Source organism: Rhinolophus hipposideros (assembly GCF_964194185.1).
Source record: "Rhinolophus hipposideros genome assembly, chromosome: 19".
NCBI lineage: Eukaryota > Metazoa > Chordata > Mammalia > Chiroptera > Rhinolophidae > Rhinolophus > Rhinolophus hipposideros.
Window position 1 is genome coordinate 35,864,838 of NC_138065.1, and position 27,649 is coordinate 35,892,486.

Here is a 27,649-nt window from a genome sequence, read left to right on the forward strand (position 1 = left end):
TTTGAAACATTGGAAATATAAAGACACATATAGATTAAAATAAAAGGATGAAGAAAGATATACCACGCTAACATTGATCAAAAGAAAGCCAAGGTGGCTATATTACTTTCTGAAAAACCAGACCTCAGTGAAAGAAGAGTTATCAGGGATAGAGAAGGGCATTACATAATTAAAAAGAGACCCATTTTCAAGAAGACATAATGATCCTTAACGTATATGCACCAAACAACAGAGCATCAAAATATGTGGGGCAAAAGCCAATAGAATTCCAAGGAGAAACAGATAAATCCATTATTAAAGTTGGATACGTTAACACCCCTCTATCAGAAATGGACAGATCCAGCAGGCAGAAAATCAGTAAGGACATAGTTGAACTCAACAACACCGTCAATCAACAAGATATAATTCACATTTACAGATGACTTCATCCAAAACAGCAGAATACACATTCTTCTCAAACTCACCTGGAACATTCACCAAGATAGAGCACATTCTGGGCTATAAAACATACCTTAACAAATTTAAAAGAATAGAAACTAGACAATGCCTGTTCTTAGATCACAATGGAATTAAACTAGAAATCAATAATAGAAAGACAGTTGTAAAATCCCAAAATATTTGGAGATTAAACAACACATTTCTAAACACATGAGATCAAAGAAGAAATCTCAAGAGAAATTTAAAAATATTTTGAAGTAAATGCAAATGAAAACACAACATGTCAAAATGTTTGGGATGCAGTGAAAGCAGTGATTAGAGGGAAATTTATAGCATTGAATGTATACATAGAAAAAGAAGAAAGATCAAAAGTCAATAATCTAAGTTACCACTTTAGGAAACTTGGAAAAGAAAAGCAAATTTGAAAAGTAGAGAAAAATTTTAAAGGTAAGCAAAAAAAAAAAAAGAAGAAGAAGAAGAATAAAATATAGGAAACTAGCAAAAGAAGAGCAAATTTTAGAAAGTAACCAAAAAATAATAATAATAAAATTTATAGCAGAAATCAATTAAATTGAAAACAAGAAACCATTAGAGAAAATCAACAAAATCAAAAGCTGGTTCTTTGGAAAAAATCAATAAAATTGATAAGCCTCTAGCCAGGCTAACTAAAGTACTAGCTCCTAGGATGGGACCCAGATGTTTGCCTCATAGTGCCAATCAAGATCAATTACTTATGTCAGACAGTTAGACAAAAGCACTATCATTTCCTTTCCTCAGCCATTCGATAATTTTTTTAAACTACTAATGAGCACCTACTGTGTGCCAGACACTGTTTTAAGTGCTTAAGATCAGTGAAAAACAAACACAATAAATAAGTAAATTATATAGTATATTAGAAGGTATTAAGTGGAGAAAAATATAGAGCAGGTTAAGAGTTATGAGTATTTTTTTATTTTGTTATGAATGTGTGTGTATTTGTATATGTAACATGTATGTATATACGTTAAGCAAATACTTTTATTTTCTTCCCTCTCTTATCCCCTTGTCATCTACCATAAAATGTATTAATTATAGCTAAGTTTACATCTCAGTATTTAAGTTACAGGACACCAAGGAGAAGAGTGAACATCACCCAAAGACTTTGCATCCTCTTTGGGGAAAGAGTTGGCACATTGTTTATGACATGCATGTTAGGCAGTTGTATGATTCTGCTATTGTCTTTATTTGGCGATAAGTATGGTTTAAGGAGACATGTATGACTGCTGAATTGACTAGGGTGAACTGTAACGATTAGTTTTATGTGTCAGGTTGTCTGTGTCATGGTACCAAGTTATTCAGTCAAACACTAATCTATACATTCCTGGGAAGGTATTTTGTAGATGCAGTTAACATCTACAATCAGCTGACTGTCAGGAGAAGACGTTATACTCTATATTCTGGGTGGGCCCTATATAATCAGTTGAAAGGCCTTAAAAGCAGAACTGGGGTTTCCCTGAAGAAGAAGAAATTCCGTCTGTGAACTTCAAGATCTGTTCCTCCCAAGGATGCCCAGTCTGCCAACCTGCCCAACACATTGGGACTTGCCTCGCCAGCACCCCACAATCATGTAAGCCAATTCCTGGCAATACACGTCTTAGTTTTATAAATATCCTACTGGTTCTATTTTTCTGGTAGAACCTTGACTGATATGAACGGCCACATAGAGAAAATGACATTTGGGCAAAACTTACAGCTGGTAAAGGAGCTGCCACACAGCTATCTGTGGGAAGAGCAAACCTGATGCGCACAAATAACAGCAAAAAGTGTGGCTGGATGAGTGAGCAAGGTGCAGAGCAGCAGGAGAGGAGGTTACTTTATTGACCAAAAGAAGAAACGGGGACCAGCAACGTGCAAGCTGTGAGCTGAAAGGCCTCTTTTATTATTCTTTCTATCATAAGCTGAGCCCACATCATGACCAAAACTGATGCTGCCTCTGTACAAATGTCGCTCCTTCTTTAGCATGACACAAATGAACACTCCCATCCCCAATGGGGCGACAGCTTTTGGCTGCTCTGCTGTTAACTCATTCGACATTCAGTGCACATATGCAGAGCAGCCACAGGGAGCTGCACCATGTGGGGAGCTGCTCTCCTAGCAATATGGGAGCCAGGAGTCAGGTCAGGAGGACCCTGTCATCCAAGCATGGATCAAGATCAGGCGGAGGGACAGCTCATGCTGTCATCTTTGGGTAAGATGGAAGTTTGCCATGTGGAAGCTATAATGCTCTTAATTGATACCATCCAGTTCTACTTGATAAAACGAAGATCAGGAACCACCAAAGAGAGATAATAGTAATTTTGGTGCATTTAGCTTGGTTAACACCTTGTCCAGGCTTCCCAGCCGTCCACTTGTCCCAGCAAAAGGGAGAATGCCACCCCGGCTAGTAGATTTATAGGTGATTTTTATTTTTTTACTTTTGCTTCCTGCAGTCTTTTCCTATAGTAGTATGTATTGCTTAAAAACAAAAGTATTTATGGTTTATAACTGAAGCCCTTTGGGCTTCAGTTATAAACCATAAATACTTTTGTATTAAAAATAAAAAAATATATATGTATATATATATATATGTGTGTGTGTGTGTATATATATGTATATATATATCACTTCTGTTCCTTCCCTACTCCTTCAAAAAGTGAACTAACACCTGTAATCTCAAGCAGGTTGGCATAGAGCTGTTTGCAGTCTCTTTCACATATGGGAAAGTACAAAGCTGAAAGGAGTTACGTTACTTACCCAAAGTCACACACGGTGGCGTGCAGCCCAGCCAGGACAAGAGTCTGGATCCTGAACATCCCCTCTAACCAGCACACTCGCTGAGTGCCATTTTCTCAGCCAATGGACCCCACAGAAGTGAGGTGTCAAGTGAGCTGACCCCTTGCCCTTACCTCGGCCAGGCGGGAGTGCTTGTGCACGTTCTCGCCTTTTTGCACACTGGGCGCCAGCTGCTGCAGGACACCCCTGCTGCTTGTCAGTGCTCTGGTCAGCCGAGCGAACTTCCCCCAGCCTGGAGCATGTAGAAAAGAGAAAAGACACGTTTAACCTCGTCCTGAGGGCACATGGACATTCACACCACAAGTTATACTGTCAGAAGCAGTCACTGCCATTGACCTTCTGAGCTCCCAGGAGTCACTCCACATTCCTTGTAATGGAGACTCACCGCTCAGAAAAGCATGTAGACACACTCAAATTTGGGTCGCAGTTTACTTTTCCCCTGCACTTTCACTTTATCTTAATCATAGCTTTGTGAAATAGGTAGGGCAGGTGTTAGTACCACTTTACAAAAGGGAAGAGAGGCCCAGACTGCCTAGACAACTAGAAAGACTCTAGAACCCAGATCTCTCCACTCTGCCCTGAGGTTCTTTCGCCAGATACTACGAGGCAATAGAGATGCTTCTCTGACGTTGTGACTGGGCTCAGGCTGTTCCCAACCCCATGATGTCTGATCTAGCAGAACCCAAGCCCCTTCCAGGTTTTAATGGATGAGCTAATCAAACGGTCATTCCATGCATTATATTCTCCAAAGCCAGGGAAATTAGAAACGAATTTAATCCCTGGGTAGGTGGGCAAAAAGCACCGGCAGATGCAGATTTTAGTCTTCTTGGGATGGGAAAAGGACAGCTGGTGACAGGCCCCATAAAACAAGAAACTCAAAGAGCCTAGGACTGAACTTAGTATCCAGAGCCCAGAAAAGAAATCTGGATACAAGTCCCATCTCGGCCTCTAGCTTGCTTTGTGATCACAAGTTGTTTAAGTTGTCTGAGTTTCAATTATCTCATCAGCAAAGTGGAAATTAAAATACTCTACTCGCCTAAAGGCAGGGTGTATTTGCCTGGTAAGATAAAAGGGCTAAGTTTGGTGGACTGTGGTTGATGGGTGAAAACAGAGGCTGTCTTGGGGTTTCCTTGGCCCCCTGCACTAGTTTCTCCAGGTCTTTTTCTAATTCAGCCCACTCTATACCCCAGAACCTAAGACATAGGAGTGATCTTTCCTGAGAATTTAAGACATATGAGTGATCTTTTAAAGGTTCCCCCAAACACAATTGTCCATTCTTATATCCAACAACCCATTTGCATCAGCTTACAACCATGGTAATTACCTCATGGGACCTCTGAAAGCCTTTCAGGGTTCTCAAGGCCAAGCCTGGGGTTGAGGGGCTCCAGCAAATAAACAGAGCATGCAACTATTTTTACATAACAGGTAAAAGCAAGGCAAGGCCATTTATTTTTTTGTCCTTTAAGTTTGGCAATATTCAGTTCCTGGCAGCAGAAATCTCATCTGCCAAATTTTACCCTGGAGCACCTTTCTGAGACAGACTTAGAATCCAGAGGACAATGGAGCCGCGCAGAAGAATGCCCCTGTCTTTGAACAACCTTTAAGAATCATGATCTGGAAACATTTTTGTCAACATGGCAAGAATAGCAAATAACCTCTTTTTTATCACATTCCAGAAGTTCTGGGCTTTAATAAAAGATTGTGGCCATTAAGTAGAGAAATGGGACTGCTGGAGTCAGCTGGAAAAGAGGCACATGGTGATCAGGTTGTGTGGGGGGTCCCATTAATGTTAATGGGAAGGAACAGCCCAGACTTTGCAGGGGTCTTTGATATCTCCCACAAGTGTGCCATTTATGAACATGCTCACTGGAATTTGATTACGTGAAGTGTGGACTAGAATTTTTTTAAAATGTCTTTCAGAGTCAGACTCTGCTTCAGCCCAAAATAAAGCTGAAATTGAATTCTACAGAGCTTTTCAAAAAAAGCAGAAAATGTACTATCCAATCATGCAAACACCAGCAAGAGCTCGGCAACCCGCTGGCCCACCCCACCCCTTCACTACCATCTTCACCACCCCTATCATGACCCATATTCTGGAACCAACAATGAGCAGGAGGTGTCAGGGCAGACACCCCAGACGCTGTCCAGCAGAAAGCTCAAGACCCTGTCCATCAACTGATATCATGCAAAAGGATGAAAAGAAAGATCCCTGGACCTCTGGGTATTTCCCCAGCCAGCCTCTTACTCTCCGGGCTCACCTTGAGTCACTTTCCAAGAATGTGGCTCTCAAAAGAGCTGGCTGAGTGGAGGGCATGAGAAGGTGAATGGGTGTTGGATGGAGAAATGGATAAGCAGTGTTAAATCCACCATCACACTTCTACCAGATGGGCAGGTTCTGCATGTTCTGAAAGAAGGAAATAATTTCTCTCCCAAATTTCACTCCCATGTTTTCCTTTCTGAACTATAGACACTTTCTAATAGAATCATTGCCTAGCCAGATGAAAGACCTTCATTCATTCATTCATGTATTAATTCCTTAAACATAACCACTACGTACCAGACATGGTGCTAGGTACTACGATACTAAGATAAAGAAGACACAATCTCTGGCTTCAAAGAACACGCCCTCTAGCAGGGAAGAATGACAAATAAATTATTTTAAAAAAACATGATATAGTAAGCTTAGTTCTGTTACCATAGGCAGAAAGAAGAGAGCCATGGGAAGAGAGAGGGGAGGAAAGGAAAGAGGAGGTGAGAGGAGACAAAAGGATGAGGTCATCTTTAGGAAATGGTGCAGCTACCGGACAGGCCAGAACTGGATTCTGGTGACCAAGAGCAGATCCAGGAGACCATCTTGCTCTTCAAGGTGAACATTAGCTAATTATAATGGGTTATAATATTATTAACATGGTAGCCAAGAAAAATCTCCATCCATGTCACCATGATAGTTCCAACAAGAGCCAAATAAGGACAAAAATCCCTCCTCCCAACAGGAAGAAGTGATCAGCAAACACCCACCCTGGGAACACCTGTAATGCCACCCCTAAATATTTTGTACCCTCATTCAAATATAATCCTAAGTTTCTTTGTTCTTTGGGGCAGTTGCTCTTCTTCTGGGCCTGCCCACTCTCACGCCATCTTGAGAGTATACTATACTATTTCCTCTCTTTTAATAAATCCACTGCTTACTTGGCTTTGTTTGTGTGGCTTAGTTGTACATCCTGGAATGTCCTCCTGTGACAATACAAGAACCCTTGTTCTAGGAAGCAAAAACTAAAATAAATGAATGGGACTATATCAAACTAAAAAGCTTCTGCATAGCAAAAGAAACCATCAACAAAACAAAGAGGCAATCAACTGAATGGGAGAAGATATTTGCAAACAATGCCTCCGAGAAGGGACTAATATACAAATTCTATAAGGAACTCATCCAAGTCAACAACAAAGAGACAAACAATCCAATTTAAAAATGGGCAGACGACCTGAATAGACATTTCTCTAAAGAGGACATACAAATGGCCAATAGACATGTGAAAAGATGCTCAACATCACTAATCATCAGAGAAATGCAAATAAAAAACCACAATGAGATATCACCTCATACTGGTTAGAATGGTTATCATCAACAAGAGAAATAATAAGTGTTGGAGAGGCTGTGGAGAAAAAGGAACCCTCATACACTGTTGGTGGGAATGCAGACTGGTGCAGCCGCTATGGAAGGCAGTGTGTAAGTTCCTCAAAAAATTACGAATAGAATTACCATATGACCCAGCAATCCCTCTCCTGGGTATCTACCCAAAATATCTGAAAACATTTATCCATAAAGACACATGTGATCCAATGTTCATTGCAGCTTTATTTACGGTGGCCAAGAAATGGAAACAACCAAAGTGTCCTTCGATAGATGATTGGATAAAGAAGTTGTGGTATTTATATACACAATGGAATACTATTTTGCCATAAGAAAAGATGAAATTGGGGTGAGGGGTGGGAGATGAGAGTAAGGGGGATCAAATATATGGTGAAGGAAGGAGAACTGACTCTGGGTGGTGAACACACAATGGGATTTATAGATGATGTAATACAGAATTGTACACCTGAAATCTATGTAATTTCACTAACAATTGTCACGCCGATAAATTTTTTTTAAAAAGATGAAATAGTGCCTTTTGAGAAAACATGGATGGATCTTGAGACTATTACATTAAGCGAAATAAGTCAAAAAATTGAGAACCATATGACTTCACTGATATGTGGGATATAAAACTGAAACTGAAAGCAACAAAGGAGCAAGACAAACCAATAAAGAAACAAAAACTCATAGACACAGACAATAGTTTAGTGGTTACCGATGGGGAGGGGGCAATGGGGATTGTACAAGAGTATAAAGGGGATCAAATATATGGTGATGGAAAGAGATCTGACTCTGGGTGGTGAACACACAATGTGCTACATAGATGATATATTACAGAATTGTACACTTGAAACCTACGTAATTTTACTAAACATGGTCACCCCAATAAATTTTAATTAAAAAAAGAAGGCTTGTTCTCCGATAACAGTTCTATGACAGAGATGAGTACAAGAGCTATGGCCAAGACTATCCATACAGGTGTATCTAATCCAGTCTGGGGAGTCAGGGAGGGCTTCCCAGAGGATGTGTCACTAGAGCAAAATTTTGAAAGATGAGTAGGAGTTAACTCAAGAAGGAAAAGATAGACATCCCACACAGAGAGAAGCACCCACGAAGGCAGAACATCATAAACTCGGGTAACATGTCAGTGAAGAGTAAGACATTCTAAATTGCTGGATGAATGAGGCTTGGCTTGTACAGGAGAGGAGGATGCCGACAATGGCCTGCGTGACGCTAAAGAGGTTGTCAGAGGCCAGACTGAGAAGAACTTAGGTGATAAGAACCGACACAGCAAGTTACGAAATTTGAACTTCATCCTAAAACCCATGGAGAATCACCTTAGGAGTTTAAGTATTATGAGGAAGAGGAAATATACACTGAGTTCATCTAAGAAGGACAGGGCAACATGGAAAGTAGATTTAAAAAAAAGAAAGAAAAGATTGACAGATAAAGACAAGTCAGGACTCCTGGCAAGACAGCATATGGGCCTGGACCAATATTGTTACCTGGGCCAGGTGACGAGGGGAAGCTTGAGAACAGCTATAGAGGTAAAGTCAACAGGACTCCATGAACAGTAACTGCAGAACAAGAGAACGGGCAATCGGGGAGGTCTCTGGGTTCCTGGTTTGGGTGACGGGGGTGACAGCCATGCAATGAGATTAAAAACACAAGAAGAGAAGCAAAAGGTTTTCATGGAAAACAATATGTATCCATCAACAATGTACCTTATAAGCAGAGCAATCAGGAGAAACATTCCTGGAAAGAATCAACCTCCTGTTCTCCTAAGGGCCAACAGGGAGGGGACAACTGAATGAGAACCCAGTTCTAGAAAGGCAGGCAATGCACCCTCCTCCTTCAAGGAAGCCTTTGCTGGTTACTGCCCTACCCCCAGCAGAACTGCCACTCCCTCCTATGTACCCCCATTTTTCTTAGGCAGGCTTCTATTTATTCAGCACACACACTTATCGGGTGTCATTTGGTGAGAGGGGGTGGGCAGAAGGGAAAGAGGAAGCATGAAAGGAAAAGAAGGACAGAAGGAGGCTAACACATGTGTGATCCAGCAATCAGCTCCCAAGTACTTACTGGGTCCTCTCTCCATTCTCAGCAAGGACAACCACTTCTCCCTTCCCTGACCCGACAATGGCTGCTGGTTGCAACTGGGGTGAGCCCCACTAGGCTGCTTTAGCTCACACTGCCCTGTATTCCTCCCAGGCCAGAAGAAACGGTTGTGGGATGAGCTGGAATTCCAGCTCCTCCAAGGGTGAGTACAGGGATACTAGGTAAGACAGACCTATAGGCCCCTCCCTAGGAATTCTGCCGAATCACTTGGAGTAGAAGTTGCAGAGGATTCCTGCAAGGTATCCTCATCCCCATGGGAGGCTGTGAGGCCAGGCTTGTCCAAACCTGTAGCGTCACAGATTCTCTTAGAGGAACTGGTGCCATAGCCCAATATCCAGAAGAGAACAGTGATCACATGGGACCAGGAGAGACAGTCAATGTGACCACTGCCTGGGTGTCCTCACATCTTCCTCCCCCAATTTTTCCCTATCAATGTACAAATAACCAAAAATCTAGGATGACTTCTTCAAGTAGGAGTCACTAAATCATCACCTTTCTGTCATCCTAAGGGCAGAGAGATAACATGCTAATATTGGAGGGGCCTGTGGCTTGTATCCATTACTCTGTTTCTTTCCCAAGAGTGTGTCAGAAAAATCCCACATGAAGACACATGGAGAAGGGTCAGGAGTTACAGCAGCTGGCCAGAGCCCTCATGCCCAAATATTCTAAATCTTTGGCCTTTAAAAATCTCCTCTGGAGTTTTCCATTCCTTTTGTTGTCTAAATTTGGTTCAAGTTTAACTATGAATTTACAAGTCAATATGTGCATCCTTGAAAATGGATTTGCTCCTTTAACGTGAGATTGTTTGGTAGGGTAAGAGGGAAAACAAGAGGAGTGACTCATCCTTGGGTAAGCAATGTAGAGAGAAAATCCTCAGCCTTGACACTCCAATTCTTCTCTACCCACTTGCCCAAGCCTCCTGGCTCAGAAGGGAGAATGTGACAAAGAAAAATACCTTGCAGCCTACTCCCAATTACCCATAATAACAGAAAAAGCAAGAGATAAGGAGCAAATGAAACCCCTGGAGCATCGTGGATTCTCATTTCAGCCAAGAATTCTCTCTCTCTCTCTCTCTCTCTCTCTCTCTCTCTCTCTCTCTCTCTCTCTCTCTCTCTCTCTCTCTCTCTCTCTCTCTCTCTCTCTCTCTCTCTCTCTCTCTCTCTCTCACACACACACACACACACCAGAGCTTTTATCACACAGCAAACCTAGCTTGACTTTCATTCCTGCTCCATGCCATCTGTGGACACTTTCTGTCAGAGAGCAAGGGAATTCGTCAAAAGGTGGACAGAAGAGAGTAGGTGAGGAAGTCAGGGGCCTGGATAATTCATTTAATAGATCATGACAACTGACCCACTATATGAAAGAGGGGCCTCATGGGACGTTCTTAGGGTGCCTCACCTGTGCTCGGAGCTCTGGGTGAAAACCAAGTTACCTGGAGTCCAAATAGTCTGCTGCCCATTAGCCCATGTGTTTACCCCTCTGTGGAGTGTTTGGCACCAACTGGCTTCTCTATGGGGTGCATGTATCTTTATGAGAATGCACGCACCCCATTCCCAAGCCCCAAGTTAGGCATTACATGATCAGAGAAAACAAAGTCATTTTAGAGACAATCTGAGCACAACTGATTTTTTTAAAAAAAGACTAATCAGGTGGTGGGAAAACATCTCATGCTGCTATGCCAAAGAGCAATTGTTTGGGACTTTTTTTCTGAGGAGTTGTATTATCCACCCTTCCATTCTATCTCAAAAGTGAATTTTAAATAAGCCTGGATTAGCAAGACTCTTAGGACTCTTAATGCTGAGGGAAGTGCTGCTCTGAAATCCAGCTGGATCTGCTGGAATCTCACAGTGTGAGAGCACATCCAAGGAGAAAAAAGTCAAGTCAGAGAACAATCCAGCCACACGGCAGTGTATTTTCCATCTCGATTTGATCCTTGACGCCAGAATTGCAGTTTATAGACTTACAACGAACAAGGCCTGGAGAATTATCATGCTCTTCCATCATCAACAAACTAGTATAAAGTTTGACCTTGTCCTCAGCCGATCACCAAATCAAAGTGGGCCAGGGGCACAGTGACATGACAAGTGGGAGGGTCTAAGCATATCTGCCATGACGTTTGAAACGGACAGGCTTATAAAGTCACATCCTGGAAGAGACATAAAGAGACATAGCAGCAGGCCTGTGTCAAGGGCTAAAGAGTGTGTGTGTGTGTGTGTGTGTGTGTGTTTGTGTGTGTGTGTGTGTGTGTATTTTCTAAATTTTTACAAATCAAGCCACGTGTTACTACTATTTATTTCATGAATAAAGAGAATTAATATCTGGTTCCCTTGGCTAATGGGTAAATGTGTGTGCGTGTGTGTGCGAGCGTGCACCAAAACTCTCTTACCAGAGAGGAAATACATCACTGTGGCAGGTTAAATGAAGTGGAGCGTTTTCTTCCGGGCAAATAAACCTAAGTGAGTCTCACCGCATCACTCACATAAGTGATTCTCACTTATCACACAGAAGATTTATCTCTTCTTTCAGGTGTTATGAGAATCAAATGCAGACACGAGGTGGCATGGGAGAAGTATACTCTGTTGAGTACGGCTTTCCTACTACCCAACACCTGCACATCACCTAAAAATATTCCACTGGTGATGAAAAGAAATCATTCGGACTCAACCAAATCCCATATTTTAAATTGTTATGAGAAAACTTGCAAAAGTAAGTGTCAAAATATCTGATTACCTTTAAAATATTATTTATGAGTTTATTCAGTTAAAAAAGCAAATGGCCTTTCTAGGTAGCCAGATGACACTTAATCATGAGTGAGTCTATCACTGTGTAATAACTATTATACTGAGAAATCTTCAGGTCAGAACTAGAAATCGGGGAATCACAAATCTGTAGGAGCAAAGGCAATTGCAAGAGGCTGTGGCTGCTGATTGAGAAACTTTACATCCGCTGTAGTCTTAAAACAAAAGGCAGGCTGAAATTGATTTACTATGCGATCAGATAGTAAAAAAAGAAAAACAGTAGGGTGTACATACACAGCATTGTGTGCTGAACTCTATAAACATCAGCGTCCGAATGTGCTAGTATTTTAAGTATCCTCACAGGACAGAGCCCCCTGAGAGAGCATCCACATAATTAATGCTTTTTATTTCTTCCTATATTGTCAATTTCACAATCAAATTTTGTCATATCAAGACTAATAAGTCCCACTTTAACTGTCTCCTGCATTCCGCTCTCATCTCTCTGTTGCATCTCAGGAAACCACAAGGAGCAGAGCTCTCCAGGAGAGCTGGAAAATCAACCACAGAGCCAGAAAGCACTGCAATATGAAAGCACTCCTCACCTCTTGGTTATCTTGAGTGCACACTGTAGAAGAAGGATGGAAAAGAGTGCTAGGACACCCTCTAATCCCAAATCTCTGGGAATAACATGCCATCTTTTGTATATCCTCAAAAGATGGATACCTGAAGTGGGACCTCTTCAGGAGATAAGCTGTTCTAGAAATTCTGAAACATCTTCTTTCATAATCCCCAATGTTATTCAAACAATACATGCATGTGATATGGATGAGATGAGGGCTGAAATCTGTGGTCCCAGCTAATTAAGTGACCTGTGTGGAAATGTAACTCATGCTCATTAATACCATGTTTCGAATTAATTAACTGGCCGCAGACTTACTCAACCATGCAGGTAGAAATATGCTAAAATATACTTTAACAATTTATTTTATTTTATTTTATGTTTTAATTTATTGGGGTGACAATTGTTAGTAAAATTACATAGATTTCAGGTGTACAATTCTGTATTACATCATCTATAAATCCCATTGTGTGTTCACCACCCAGAGTCAGTTCTCCTTCCATCACCATATATTTGATCCCCCTTACTCTCATCTCCCACCCCCCTTACCCCCTTACCCTCTGGTGACCACTAAATTATTGTCTGTGTCTATGAGTTTTTCTTTCTCATTTGTTTGTCTTGTTCTTTTGTTGTTTTTGGTTTATATACCACATATCAGTGAAATCACAGGGTTCTCTGCTTTTTCTGTCTGACTTATTTGGCTTAGCATTATACTCTCAAGATCCATCCATGTTGTCATAAATGTTCCTATATCATCTTTTCTTTAACAATTTTGACATGCTAGAACACAGTCAAATCTAAAGAAGTTTATATAGAAATAAGATGAACATGGCTCCACATGGGGTGACTGACGTCTGTCATGAGAAAACCTGAAAAGATCCTAATGATACACCTGGGATACCCAACCACCTTCTTCTGTCTAAACTTTACTGGAAAGTGTTAATCTAAAAAGGTATGAAATTGATTTGAACGCTTTCCTAAACAAAGCTTTTTTTCTCTCCTTCTCCCCCTTCAATACATTCCAGAATGATACAATGTTTCACCCAACATATTAAAGTTTAAATCTTGATCTTTTTGCAGATTGCCTTGGCAACCTCAAATTCTCTGTAATAAGAGTCACACTAAAGGCAAAAAAAAAAAAGGCATAAATATATTTGTACAAATCAGAATTACAAACCTTTACATGAGTCATCCTCAATTGGCTGTTTGAAAGCTGTTATGTCACTGAAAGTGCAAAGAAATAAAACCACTTTATCCTGTTCATTTCGAATTGGAGCAATTTTCACAAAGAACCACACAGGTGTCCCTGAAAGAAATATTGAAAGGTTGATCAGTAATTTTCATTCTCATTTGAGGGGCTATGAAAGCAAAGACCTGGGAATGAATAGATACAAATATTAATTCATTTCTTAAAACGCTTCATTCCTTCAGATGTTGAGGTTATTATACCATTAATTTCTCTTCTTGCTGGAATAAAAACTTTCACAGTTACTATTTAGTGGGGCTTGTCTTCTGTTCAAATAATTTTGTAAATGCAGATCTCTTAACCCTGTATAACGATTAGAAAATAGGTTAAAACCCCTCCTGGAAGTAACTAAGGTATAGAGACCTAAAGACTTATCTTTGACTATGTAATAGACAAGTAAACAGTAGGGGCCAGGAGGGCACTGCCAACCATGGCCAGTAGACCATGCAAACTCAAATTTCCATTGTTAAAGGGCCCCCGTGTCAAAATCCAGTGTGGGAATCCATCAATTTGGCTCACATGCTCAATCAACCATGGGCCAGAAACTATATTTCTAAGTCTCTCTCCCCAAAATAAAAATCCCAAAGGTCCAATATAATAGCAAATGATAACACATTAAGAAGGAAAAGAATTGCCAAAATGATTCACCCAGCAAAGGCTCCCCCAGGTAGGGAGGTTTCTAGATTAGGGCTGTCATTACATTAGTTTCTTAGGACGCTCGATGAATGTCTTTCAACTTCCAATCCTTGTTCCTGAGCTAACGTGGGGGATAAATGAGATCTTCCAAAGTACTGCCTGAATCCACAGAAGGAGAGGGTGGGCAGGACTCATCTGACTTCTCAGAAAGGGCACCCACCCAGGTATCTATGGCCAAGTATCTGCACAAAGTCAGTCTCTGGCTTCCAAAAAATATTAGGAAAAACAAACAAGTATTGTCTTTCTATACAGGACATCAGCAAGACAGAACAATCAATTCCGTGATACAAAATTAAATGAGGCAAAAGCAATGATAAGTTCTTCCCTATCTAATTCTTGTCGCCCAGCTCCTAAAACAGCATCTGGCGTGTAAGAACTTAGTAACTGTTTGTTGAATTTTGCATAACTGGAATAGTACTTTATATACTATTTTCTAACCACTTTCAAGTTAAAATAGAGTAAATATTTCTCCATGTTGTTAAGTGTTAGAGAAGCTTCTTACCTACCAGGCAACATGCTCAGCATTTTATTTATTTTAGGAGATAGCAATGGAAATAACTCACTAAATCTTGGAGATGGAAATAGATCCCCAAGAGGTCACCTGGGTCTCTCTGCCTGCAATCACATCAACTTCTATATTATACAACACAGACAGACAGACATCTCTGATTAACATTAGGATTAGTCAATCTAACTTAACAATAACTAGCTTACATATCTGGTTATACCACTTATTTATATGTTCGTATGACTAAGCCTAAAATGTAGAGTCAAACAGGCAGCAAATAGATCAGATAGGAATAATGTTCTCCTTCAATCTTAAATATCTATGTATTCATCCATAGTTAATTTTAATCTTCTGTCCATTTTCTCTTTCCACAATTCTCAGCTGTCGGTTTCTGGGTGCTCTTGGAAGACAAATAGATTATGATGTCACTAAGAAAAATGTATTTTGAAAGAAAAATCCACCATACAAAAACCACAAATGGCATTCCAAAATCAAGAGGAATATGGCCTCTGAATTACCTACTGTTTTTGGAAAGTTTGTGTTACTACTGTTCCCAGCCGCCTCTTCAGAATCTGTGGGATTTTAAACCATTTTCAATTAAGCAACAGAAAACTTAGAAGAAAGCATCACACCAATTTAGTCTACACACCCACAGCTCTCAGGTGTATCCTAGCTGGTAATGCAAAAAGCAAACAAATCAAAAAACCATTTTCTTTTTGCTCTAAAGAAAACTTGAAACGATTTTCTTTTAAGACGGTAAGCCAGAAAGCACTTCTAATTTGTCAAACTAATAATAAAACAGATAAAGAGGCCCCCACTCATGATGTCTAACACCAGGCGCCCAGTCTTGCTGGGTCCCCAGAACCTTCCCGTTCCCAGCTGCCACGTATGGTCCTTCCACTGTGCTCTGTCAGCGAGGCTCGATGCCTGGTGAACGTTCCAATTGGGACTGAGCCATCTAATCTTTATATTCCATTTATGACTACGGGGATTGATGACATTAACCTTTTTCAAGGTCTCCTCCTAGGAGACCTTTTTCATTTTACCACAGTTCAAGCTCATCATGAACTCTCCCCATTTCAACAATTCACTCTGTTTAAAGCTGTATGCCTCTCTCCACCAAACTGTGCCCACTGCTTGCATCCAGAAATGTTCCCCTATTAAATACATGCTACTCTGATCATCCCTTTTGAGTATCTAAGTTGCATCTTGTACCAAAAAATTCACATAGTCAGTATGTATTGCCTTAGAGTTAGTCTCCAATTGATCATTTAGACTTGTTGAGGGAAGGAACCTCCTTTTCCCTGATCTGGTGATTCCCTGTAGAGAGACATCTTTCAGTGAGGCACTCCAGGCCTTTTCCCTGGGCTATCAGTTTGGAGGACAAGAATTGGATGTGTGCAGCTTGACCACTACTCCTCTCCTGCTTTCTTAGAAATTAGTCTGCATTCTGCTTTGCTTCTCCCATTCCATAAATGTTAGGGGGGAGATCAAAAGGCAGAGGAGATGGCGACTGGGAGGAGAACTGAAGTTCTCCAGTGCTACCTGGGATGGATGGGTAATTCTGTCTGATTCCAAGATTCACTTTAAGAAACAGTTGACCGAAAAAAATAAAAGTTATTTTTGGCAAAAATGGGGTTATTCAGGAATAGCAAAGAATTGCAATTTCAGACATGCAAGCTATGGCAAAACCACAGGCAACTCTAAAGAACAAAGGAGAGAGCATTCTTTTATAGAGGTAGGCGTGGGAGAAGTTGGGAGAGGCTTTTACAAACAAAGAGTCCACGGGAGAAAACGGGGAGTTCCAAGTGTAGTGCTTTTCATTGGCTGAGTTATGATAGTCTCAAGGGCTGAGCTGTTGTTAGGCAAGAAGAAACTCTTCCTTCCTCCTGCTGAGTAAAATAGAAAACATCTTATTGGAGATGCAGCTTATGGGACTCTTCCTGTTTGGGGTAATAGACGATGAGTGGTAGGCCATGAGACTCCCCCTGCAGGCCTTCCTGACCACAATTTTAGTTGAGGTTTCTTTTGTTAATTTCCTCAAAATTCACTTGCCCACAAATATCAACAATATTCTCCAGGAGAAGCTTTACTAGTCATAAGGGTGATACTTTCATCTCCATTTGCCTAATTCTTGTATCTCTTTCAATTGGTTCTGAGCACAGGCAGGGAAAGAGAATGCTATGTATTGACCCCCCTCAAACCTCAACAATCAAGGACTATTACTTTAAATAGATCATAATTCATTCCAAGGAGATCTGATCTACTTTCTGTCTTATCCTGCACCCATATTCCAATGGCGCCTAATGTAGTATTCTGCATAGGGTCACATTAGCCCACTGTATTGCTCAACTCCAAAGAGTTGCCATCTTGGAGTTGTGAAACTCAACAACCTTGGCAGAGTAGGTGCTCTATAAATGCTTGCTGAGTTTCAAAGTAATAAATCCTGCTTCCAGTGTCTTCACAATCACTCAGACCTGCCTCTCTCCCAAATTATCACTACCCAAACAATCTAGGAAAGCAAGTAGAAGGGGTTTAAATTTTTATTTCTGAAATTCTTCCCAAAGAGAACATGAGTCCTTCCTAGGGGGCACCAACCAGTAATTCAACCCTTCTTCTTAAAAGCAAAGCATTTTTAACTAATAAAATATTACTCAAAGTCTCAATATATTAAATAATTGCTCCAAATGAACATGAACCATCCAGAGCCTGGAGCCCCACCCAACCAGTTTCTTTCCACCCCTCTGGATGCCCCTAAGGGTATTCCTGAGCCCTTTGGCTCCTTTCAGATATAGTTCTGCCCAGAGGCAGAGGCCGTGGCAGTTGGCCTCCAGGGAATCTCTCCTAGAGCCCAGATTCTGCAGAAAGACCCATTCCATCAAGATACAGGAGAGGCAATGAATGAACAAATGATCACGGGCATACACACACACACACACACACACACACACACACACACAATCCACAAGAGGAGTTTAAAATTCTGCCTCTTCACCCAAGTAACTACAATAGAAAAACAAGTATGTGATGTCTTCTTTCTGCAAAAAGATCAAAGGTCCAATGATAAATTTTCTACTAGAGGAAGATCAATGCACAAATCCAGGAGAAACACATCATCTGGCAATTCTGATGGCAGCAAAGGCTGCTGCTGCTGGGAGAGCAGCTCTTTCTTGGCTGAGGATGCTCAGTGAAGAGGAAGTTCCAGGCCAGGCTCCTCCTCCTGGTCACTCTGTGATTCTCAGCCCTTAGGTAGGGCCCTTGTGTCATGCAGTAATGAACCTGCCAAACTAACCTGGCTATGGGGTTTCTCAACCTCATCAGTCAGATAACAAAAGAGCAAGGCTCAGCTGTATGAGAGAATTTTGGGCATCCATCAGTCTTCCTCTACCCTGGGCCTCGTCCTAGGTACTCTGTCACCAGGCAGTCAGGTAGCCATGCCACATTCAACAGCAACAGAACTGACCAAGCTAATGCGATTGGTTCTTGAGATGGGTGGCACGTGCTGAGCCATTTGGATAGGTTCTGAAACTGGAGTAGGGAATGGCAGCCTGCCCCAGGAAACAGACCCATGGTCTGGGGTCAACTTCATTGAGACAAATGACTAGTGCAGAGAGGATGTGACAACACTAGGGGTACATAGTGGCTGGCCACTGGCCATTAGAACATCTGATTTGGAATCCCAAGCCCTGGGTTTGAACTCTATCTCTTCCTTTATTATGTGTCTTGGGCATGTCACTTTAACTTCTCTTCAAATCAGTTTCCTTATTTGTAAAACGGCGATAATAAACCTACTTTAGATTAAGTAAAAATGTATACATGTCTGGTACGTAGGTATTTAAAACTATTACTTTCCTTTCTTCCTTCCTTTTAAATTCCTCATCTGTAAGATTGAAATGCTCGATACCACCTCACAGGAGCGTTTGGATGACTTAAAAAACGAATGTATCTCAAGTGTTTAATGAAATTCTGAAGCTACCTCAACCTGTTCTGAGGGAAGAGAGCCAGTCTCAACCATAACAAGGAGAAAGCTAGAAAAAAATCAATGCTTAAGCCTCGAGGTACTTAAAATTTGATTGAAGAGCAAAAAGCAAAACCTAAATAAATGGAGAAAGTTACACTGTTTGTGGATGAGAAGGTTCAATTTTGTAAGTCAGACCTCCCATTTAACATATAAATTTAATACAATTGCAATCAGAATCTCAATTGTTCTTTCTTGTTTGTTTTTCTCAGAGCTTGATGGATTGAAATTCAATTCAAATAGAAAAATGAAGGTAGAAAATGTCCAAGAAATTTTTGAAGAGAAAAATAATGACAGGGACTACCTACTACGATAATTAAGAGCCATTGCCACTGGTCCTAAAACAAGCAACAATGAAAATAATGATATCACTTATTGAATGTTTACAATGAGGCCAAGCCCTGACAGTATGGTTTACTTCTCACAATACTCTGTGAGGTAGAACCGCTACTGTGACAGTATCCTCATTTTAAATATGGGGGAAACCACTGGGAAAGCATTTTAACGAAACCCACATAGCTAAAAGTTACAAAAGAAGAGGAGAGAGACAAATCCGTGAATGTGTAAGAATTTAGTACATAAAGAAAAGAGCATTTCAAATTAGAAGGGCGGAGCTGGATTCTTTACCAAATAGTACAGTGGCCCCAGTTTATCGATGGTCTCATTTTCCTCTGTTTCAGTTACCTGCGGTCAACAGTGGTCTGAAAATATTAAATGGAAATTTCTAAGAATAAATAACTCGTAAGTTTTAAACTGCATGCCCTTCTGAGCAGCATAATCAAATCTCGCACAGTTCTGAGTACTGTAATGGAATCTCACGTGGTCCTGCCCAGGATGTAAAGCATCCCTGTGTCCAGCGTCTCATGCTGTGTAGGCCCCCTGCCCATTAGTAAACTTGTAGCTGTCTTGGTGATCAAACTGCCTATAACAGTATCACAGAGCTTGTGTTCAGGTAACCCTTATTTTACTTAAAACAGCCCCAAAGTACAAGAGTAGTGATGCTGGCAATTCGGATATGCCAAAGAGAATCCATAAAGTACTTCCTTTAAGTGAAAAGGTATGTATATATAGGGGAAAACTTTATATATATATACATACACACAGGGTTCGGTACTATTTGAGGTTTCAAGCATCCACTGGGGGTCTTGGAATGTGTCCCCCGCAGATAAAGGGAAGACTATTATACTGAGACAACTAAATAAGCATTATGGAAAGTCAATTAAGTCAGACTGTTACATCACATAATATATAAAAATAAATTCCACATGGTTTAATGTTTTAAATATTCTAACATAGCTATAAAAGTACCAAAGGAAAAATAGAAGAATATTCTTCTAAAATAGAAGAATATTTTATTATCTGGGTAAGCTTCCTAAGCATTATACAAAGGTCAGAACCAGAAAGGAAAACATTGATATAAAAATTTTTCACTTTTTCTTTTTTTTTTTATTTATTAGTTTTAGGTGTACAAGACAAGGTAATACTTAGACGTTTGTCATTATTTTTCACTTTTATATGATATTTTAAAGAGTCTCTAAAAGGAAAAGTATTTTATGTTACATATGTGTTTAGGGTCAATATCCCTTACAGCTGCTAGCACTGAATAAGTAAAAGACAATCCATTAGGAAACGAGGCAGAATATTATTTTTTTCCTATTAGATTTGTCTCCACAACTAGATTGTAACCCCCTCAAAGTCAGGCTCGTTTTCTTATACCTGGATCTCTTTGGCTCAAACCGACAGGCCTACAGTAGGTAATCAATAAGTACTTGGCCAGCAGCTTCTCCTTGCTGGCTTGGCAAAATGCTGTAAGATGCCTTTCCCAGGGCTTCTGTGATGGAGAAGCTGACCCAGAGCTTCCAAACACGGGGCCACCAGCCTCATCACAAGTCATGGAGTCAGTCATGCTGTACCCAAAGGGTATACTACTTTCACTCAGGCTGATACTTCTTGATTGTCTTGTTTGAAAAATGGGAAAACTAATTGACTAGCACAAGAGTGACCACCTAAAATATTTACTGAATGAATTCATTAATGATGCCTGTCAGTGATGTAGGAGAATTATCGAGCATACTGAGAATGACTTCAATAACGATACAAAACATATAGCACCACTGAAAGGCCCAGGTTTATTGGTCAGACTGGCCAACAGATAGAAAGAAATCTTTCAAATAATCTATCCTTGAAGATATGTAATAACATTCTATACACTCATTCCAAAACATACCCTGAAGTCTTCTGCTAATTACTCCCAACTCCCCAAAAGGTAGGACAAACATTAATGCTTATCAATAGAAGTTCCTTTTTACAAAGTTGTGCTTGCAAATACTAAATAATGGAAGGGGGGAGGAAAAGAATCAAAAGAATTTATTAAGAGCTTATAAAAAATCAGTAACAAAATCACTGGATTTAAATAGAATATATGGGCAAAGAACCTGAACAATTAACACACAAAAGGGTAATGTTAAATGGATAGTAAATGGAAAAAATATTTCAGTCTCACTAGCATTAAAAATACTCATTAAGCAAAGAAAAAAATTAATTATAGGCAATTTGATAATTTAAAAGTTATACTATTCAATGCTGGTGCAGTACAATGAATCAGATGCTCACAATTTTAAAGTGAACTTGAAAATGGGTTCAATTCTCACAACACTACTTGGCAAAATGTCTCAGGAACCTTAGTTCACATACTTTGACACAGTACTTCTCAACTTCTAGGAAATATTTCATAATGTCAACAAGATATCTTTACACACAGATATTCATCTTAACGTTGTGCTTAATAAAAAAAAGTTAGAGCCTTATAAATATCCAATAATAGAGGAAGTGTTAATAAAATTCTTTCTAAATTATGTTTATGGGGAATTTTAATGATGGGGATAATTTTGTGATAAAAGATTACATAATTGTATGAGTTCGAGTTGCATATATGTCAAAATCTCAATTATGTAACATGTACACAGACAAAAACTAAAAGTGAACCTACCAAAAAGTTAAGAGTATAGTAGTATTCCCCTGAGACTTTGAGTCTTTGGGGGATTGTTTTTCTTCTTTATACCTTCATGTACTCTCCATAGTAAAAATGCATTAATTTAAAAATGACAGAGAAAAATAAATATTCTTTTAGATGATGGCATTTCACATTTTAAAATCTCAACGGGGGCGAGTTTTCCCCCAGGGGACTCTATACTGCTTTAAAATGCTGAACATTTCAATCTAATGAACCACAAAGTTTGAAAGTAGAAGCAAACTCTGCCTCCTTTTTCCTCTTGTCCCATCCATTTATGTTCAATCTGCTCCTATGAGACCAACACAGCTCAGTTCCGCCCCACACTGCTCACTCCTCAGCTCCCAAGCCCTCACTCCAAATCACATACTTTTCTTTCACTCATCTGTTTCTTGGTAACTCTCAAGTTCCTTTCAAAGCCACTCAACAAACATTTGCTGAGCACCTCCTCCAGGTCCAGCTCTGAGCTAGAATTTCGGTTAAGTTTCACTTCAGGCCAAACGAGGAGTTGCTGACAGGAAATGCTGTGTTTCCCACTACCTGGGCACTGCCTAGAGCTGGGTAAACTGAGGGAAGAGCCAGTCACTGGTCACCACTAACAAAGTCCTACATTCAGCCTTCTCCCTTTCCCCTCTCCACCCTCAACATCTCACCATCTCAACGGCCTCTTCCCCTCAGCAGGCCACACTCATCTTGTCACCGGGTGATCCCTAGCGGACCCCAACCTCCAATCTCCTATGCTCCCTTCTATCTCCACACTCTACTGCAATCATCTTTCTAAAATGAAAATCTGATTATATACTTAACCCTGCTTAAAACCCCTCAATGTGTCTCACTCCCACCCTCTTTCCCCACAACTGCTGCTCTTAAGACAAATTCTAAACTCTTTAACGTAGCCGTGTTACTGGCTGTTATTAACTTTGCCACCTCATTGGTTAACCCTTGTTTACGAGGTTCTACAATTAAGTTCACGAACTTGTTGCAACAATGTTGCTAACCTTTTTTGATATCAGAGGGATTACTCATTATGAATTTGTACCAACTGGACCAACAGGTAACCAAGTTTATTATTTGGAAGTGCTGAAAAGGCTGCATGGAAAAAGTTAGACGACCTGAACTTTTCGCCAACAATTCATGGCTCTTGCATCACGACAATGCACCAGTTCACACAGCACTGTCTATCGGAGTTTTTAGCCAGTAAACAAATAACTGTACTGGAACACCCTCCCTACTCACCTGATCTGGCCCCCAATGACTTCTTTCTTTACCGAAGATAAAGGATATATTAAAAGGAAGATATTTGGATGACATTCAGGACATCAAGGGTAATACAACGACAGCTCTGAGGGCCATTCCAGAAAAGAAGTTCCAAAATTGCTTTGAAGGATAGACTAGGTGCTGGCGTCAGTGCATAGCTTCCCAAGGTGACCATTGTGATATTTAGCAATGAGGTATGCAGTACTTTTTCTAGGATGAGTTCGCGAACTTAATTGACAGCTCTCATACCTGCATTTCATCAGCCAGAGGTACTCTTTGCTCTTTGCCCATCTCCCACCTACCCTTCAGTTTCTGCATGGACTTCCTGTCTTCTAGGAAGACTGCCTTCCCTGACCTCATACATTAGGGTTAAGTAATCCCGCTATGTGGTGTCACCATCAGAACATTATGGCTCTGTCCTGTGAATGCTGCCCCCACCCCTGTGAATGCTCTAAGAGTAGAGGTTATGTTTGTCTCTCCGTAACTGCATCTCTGGCCTAGTGTCTGACAGAACTGGTCAATAAAAAGTTGTTGGGAAAAAGCATAGAATTTGGTGTAACTGCTATAATATTCCCAGGCTTAACAAATAATTTCAAGTTTCTAAATTCCTCAGGCGAGGGTAAGAGATGGAGGAGTCGGGGGAAGTGAGAAGGTTCCCAGGAAGAAACTGACACTATCTGCATCAATTTCATGCTTCACAATTTATGTACACGCTTAGCCTTCTACGGAGCCCTGCCAGCGCACCAGACATCTCTGTGTAAATCAGAAACAGAAGCTCTTCCCTCAGCACAGATGCAATTCTAGGCCGGGGACACGGAGGCCTCAGCAAGCAAACCACAAGCTGGTTTCCAGTTGCCCCTATACAGGGTATCGCCTGCCTTGCACCCACAGTTGCACTGTCACAGTCTAGGAAGAATGGCCACGGAGCAAGGCCACTGGAAACAGGTCCTGGATCTGCATGACCTCAGAGGAATTAAACTATTTAATCCTTATACTATGGAGATAATTAACATCACTATACCTACTTCTCAAGGCTTAGAGAATCAACATTTTAAAATAGTCAAAGGTAAGGTAAAAATTGCATATGATCACCATTATTCTTGAAAATGCCTTAACATCATCCATAAAGTGTAGCCCAGGCTGACATTCGTCTCTCAATAAACCCCCCTCAATCTTCAGGGAGGGAAGAAATGCTGATTCTCTGTAGAACATCAGTTGAACTAACTGGCTCACTTGCAGAGGCCATGTCTACCCACATGGTAGGTAGTTTCAAATACCACAGTCGCCTTCAGTGCAATGAGATACAATACTTAGCCTTCATCCCTGGAGGAAGCTGAGGGAAGAGCAGATTCTCCTGTCCCACCTCATATTCATTCTGGGGCACATGCTCATTGAAGGGAATGGCAATCGAAATCACTAACTCAAGTTAAATTATGTTTCCCTCTCTCTCCCTTTTCTGCCAAACATGTGTAGTTGAATTTAGACAAGTTAAATGCATAGTCTAATGAAGCTTGAAGGCTCTGAAGCAAAATATAAATGCAAAGCATTTTGGTGATACACCTCCCCGATTAGCATACTGTGCCGTGGGGAAATCCGCTGTTGAATACACAAAACCTTTCACTTAGGCTATTAGCTGAGGCACGGGGGAAGGGAAGGCCACTGCTGGCATGCTTCAGGTCAGAACCATTGCTCTGAGTTGAGCTGCCCATAGTGCAAGGACTGGCACAGAGCCACTCATGGCCTTTCACCTCATTCCTCTTATGCCGAATAGCAGGGTAGGAGCTAGACCTACTGGCTGAAGGAGTGAGGTGGAGCAAAGCAACCTCTCTATCATGAAAGCTACAGGACCAACCCTCTTGGATTTGTCGGTGCCCAGAGCCAAACTCTCAGACCAGCAGCACTGGCACAGGCCACCAAGCAAACAGTCCTCTTAGTTGCCAGCTCCACCATGCCAGACTGAAGAAATGGTCCCAGCTCCTTCCAGACAAAAGCAGCATGGTGACCTTTGTTTTCCAAAGCAAAACATATGACTCTGAATGCCAACAAAATAAATACACCATCTGGGCCACTCTGGAAATGTTCTGTTGAACCTATGACCTACCATTCTATCCTACAGATAAAGAACAGGATTCTTGACAAACAAAATAGCATTTTGAGAAACAAAAGCAAAGCACTGTTGACACCTCTGCAGCCCTGCTACAGCCAGATGCCGCACTTATACTTCTAATGTAGCTAATCTCCATTCTCCTAAGAGAAAAGCAAGTTCTATACTGTGTATGGCTACTGACCTAAAATTCCATTAACATGCTTTGTAGAAGTAATTGTAGCCAAAACAAATACAAATTAACAATGCACTGTGTCTATTAAATGCTGTCTCCAGATGAAAAACTGGAGTCACCGGAAGAACAAAATTGTATTCAGAAAATCTGGCATTACCTCCTGTGCTAGGGGCTGTGGAAGACAGATACAAAGGTGAAACGGACAGAGTTTCTGTCCCATCTCTTCCCCTCTCCCAAGGAGGTACAAAGTCTACAAGTGTCTTAAGCCAGCAACTCACCATAAGTAAACCAGCACTAAACACTAATTCTTGGCAGGAAAAAGATCAACAAGTCTTGACTGCTTAGTGACATTTTCAAATGTCCCTATAAGGAAGAGTCTAACTCATCAATCTATGCCATTTATCCCAACACACACAATAGCTTCAAGTAACAACAGTTAGCTGATGGGACAGAAAAATACCCAAAAGAGCAACAAAGGAAGAAGAAATATTTTACTTTACCAAGCACATTAAGATATGGTTCAGAATGGTCTGAATACTCACTGTTCTTCTTGTACATCAAAATTTCAAAGGAATTCATCTCATAGTTCTCAAATGTTTGCCGCACCTTTTCAATTGTATCTTTATCAGTCAGCTCCCCATACATAAAACTGCAAATCAACCAAAGAGCTCAAGTTAGATTAACAAATATTTATTATTTGTTAACATATCAGTGTATGTTAAATATCCGTTCTATACCTAGCATTCTGCTATGTGGAACGGACACACACACACACACACACACACACACACTAAAAACATTCAATCAAAAATAAGAGAAAGGAAAAATAAAAGAGCAGAAAAGAGTAGATCAGAAAATAGTATGACCAACACATAAGGAATAACAGAACACAGAGTAGTCACAGAGCACTGTCTGAGGAATCACAGAAGGCTTCCCAGAGGTAAGGACAAATGAGATCTAAAGAGCAGATGGAAATTAACAGAGAAACAAAAGAAGAAAGAACATTCCAGGCAAGAAATTGGCACGTGCAAAATCATACAGGTGAAAATGAGGTTAATTCTGGAACTTGAATGTAGTTCAATGCAGTGTGACTGAAACACAAACAGTGAGGGGAAATTTTGCAACAGATGACACAGAGGTAAGTACAGGCCAGAGCCTGCAGGAGAGCATGGTCTTATAAGCCATGTGAAGTAATTTAAATTTTATCCAAAAAGAACTCTTAGGAACGATGCAGAGTAAATTTGTACCAAAGATTTTTCTCCTTCTAATTCCCAACAAAATAAACAAAAGAATAGAAAAAAAATCACAAAAATTTACCAACCACACAAAAGAAGGGGTGCAATTTGATGCTCTAAATATTCAGACAGAGCTAAAGAAGGAACCAAATATTCAGCCACTGTCTGTACAGGTCTTTTTCCTACCCGACTCCGCCCACAGAGAGAGAGAGAGAGAGAGAGAGAGAGAGAGAGAGAGAGAGAGAGAGAGAGAGAGAGAGAGAAGGCATTGAATTTTAAAAAATTGAGATAATAAAATCCTACAAATGCTTACGACTACACCTCCCTACTGCTCATGTTTGGAGAAAAGTTGGCTAAGGGGGGATATCAGAAGCATGAAAAAAAGCTAGAGAAAACCTCTGGAGAGTAGAAGCTCCTACCTATTAGTGCTGATTCTCAACAGAGGAGGTGAAACTGCTTAGGCCCCACAGTGAAAATGGTCTGGAAACCAAGGTTTGTTCCTCTGGGAACAAGATACACCCCCAATGAGGCAGGGCCAGCCATGGCACAGGACACGAACCAAATGCAAGAGGAGAAAAAGCCATCTCTCCATGGGGCTCGAAAAGCCAGTCCTCTGACAAAGGCTCCCCATGGACCCAGCGAGCATCTCCCCTGCCAACCCCAGGCCTCCGGTGACAGCAAGGAGGGACAGCAACACTCAGCCCTCAAGTCTTAGGTAACGTAGAAGCAGAGGCATGGGCTTACTGTTGAGTACCCGCCCCATCTTCTAAAGCTGTGCCTACTGATTTCAATCTAACTGAATTTTGATGACTTGAATCACAGAATCGTGGAATTTCAGAGGTAAAAAGAACCACCGAGATGATCAAGTGCAATTCCTGAACCACCAGGTCAAGTGCCATGCTTTGCTTGATACTGGCACAGCCTTCGGCATACTATAGGCTTCCGATTCCCAACACCCTGTAAGGAAAGTGCCCTGGCTGTTGACTTTATGAATTCTATGTCACTTTTATTATGTCCCTTCCCAACCCACTGAGAGCTG

At 40.8% G+C, this 27,649-nt stretch overlaps 1 protein-coding gene across 3 annotated transcripts in view; it reads right to left on the reverse strand.

Annotated features, from left to right (window-relative positions):
- The window catches only part of KCNH1 (potassium voltage-gated channel subfamily H member 1), a 335,068-nt gene that overhangs the window by 273,507 nt on the left and 33,912 nt on the right, over positions 1-27,649 (reverse strand). For 2 of the 3 annotated variants that reach the window (XM_081026796.1, XM_081026797.1), the window contains exons 3-5: positions 25,918-26,024; positions 13,539-13,667; positions 3,363-3,481 (exon numbers count right to left, since the gene is read on the reverse strand). In XM_081026796.1, coding sequence (XP_080882922.1) covers positions 3,363-3,481; positions 13,539-13,667; positions 25,918-26,024 — 355 coding nt within the window. The remainder of the gene's footprint in view (positions 1-3,362; positions 3,482-13,538; positions 13,668-25,917; positions 26,025-27,649) is intronic. The other variant, XM_081026798.1, reaches the window with a different exon arrangement.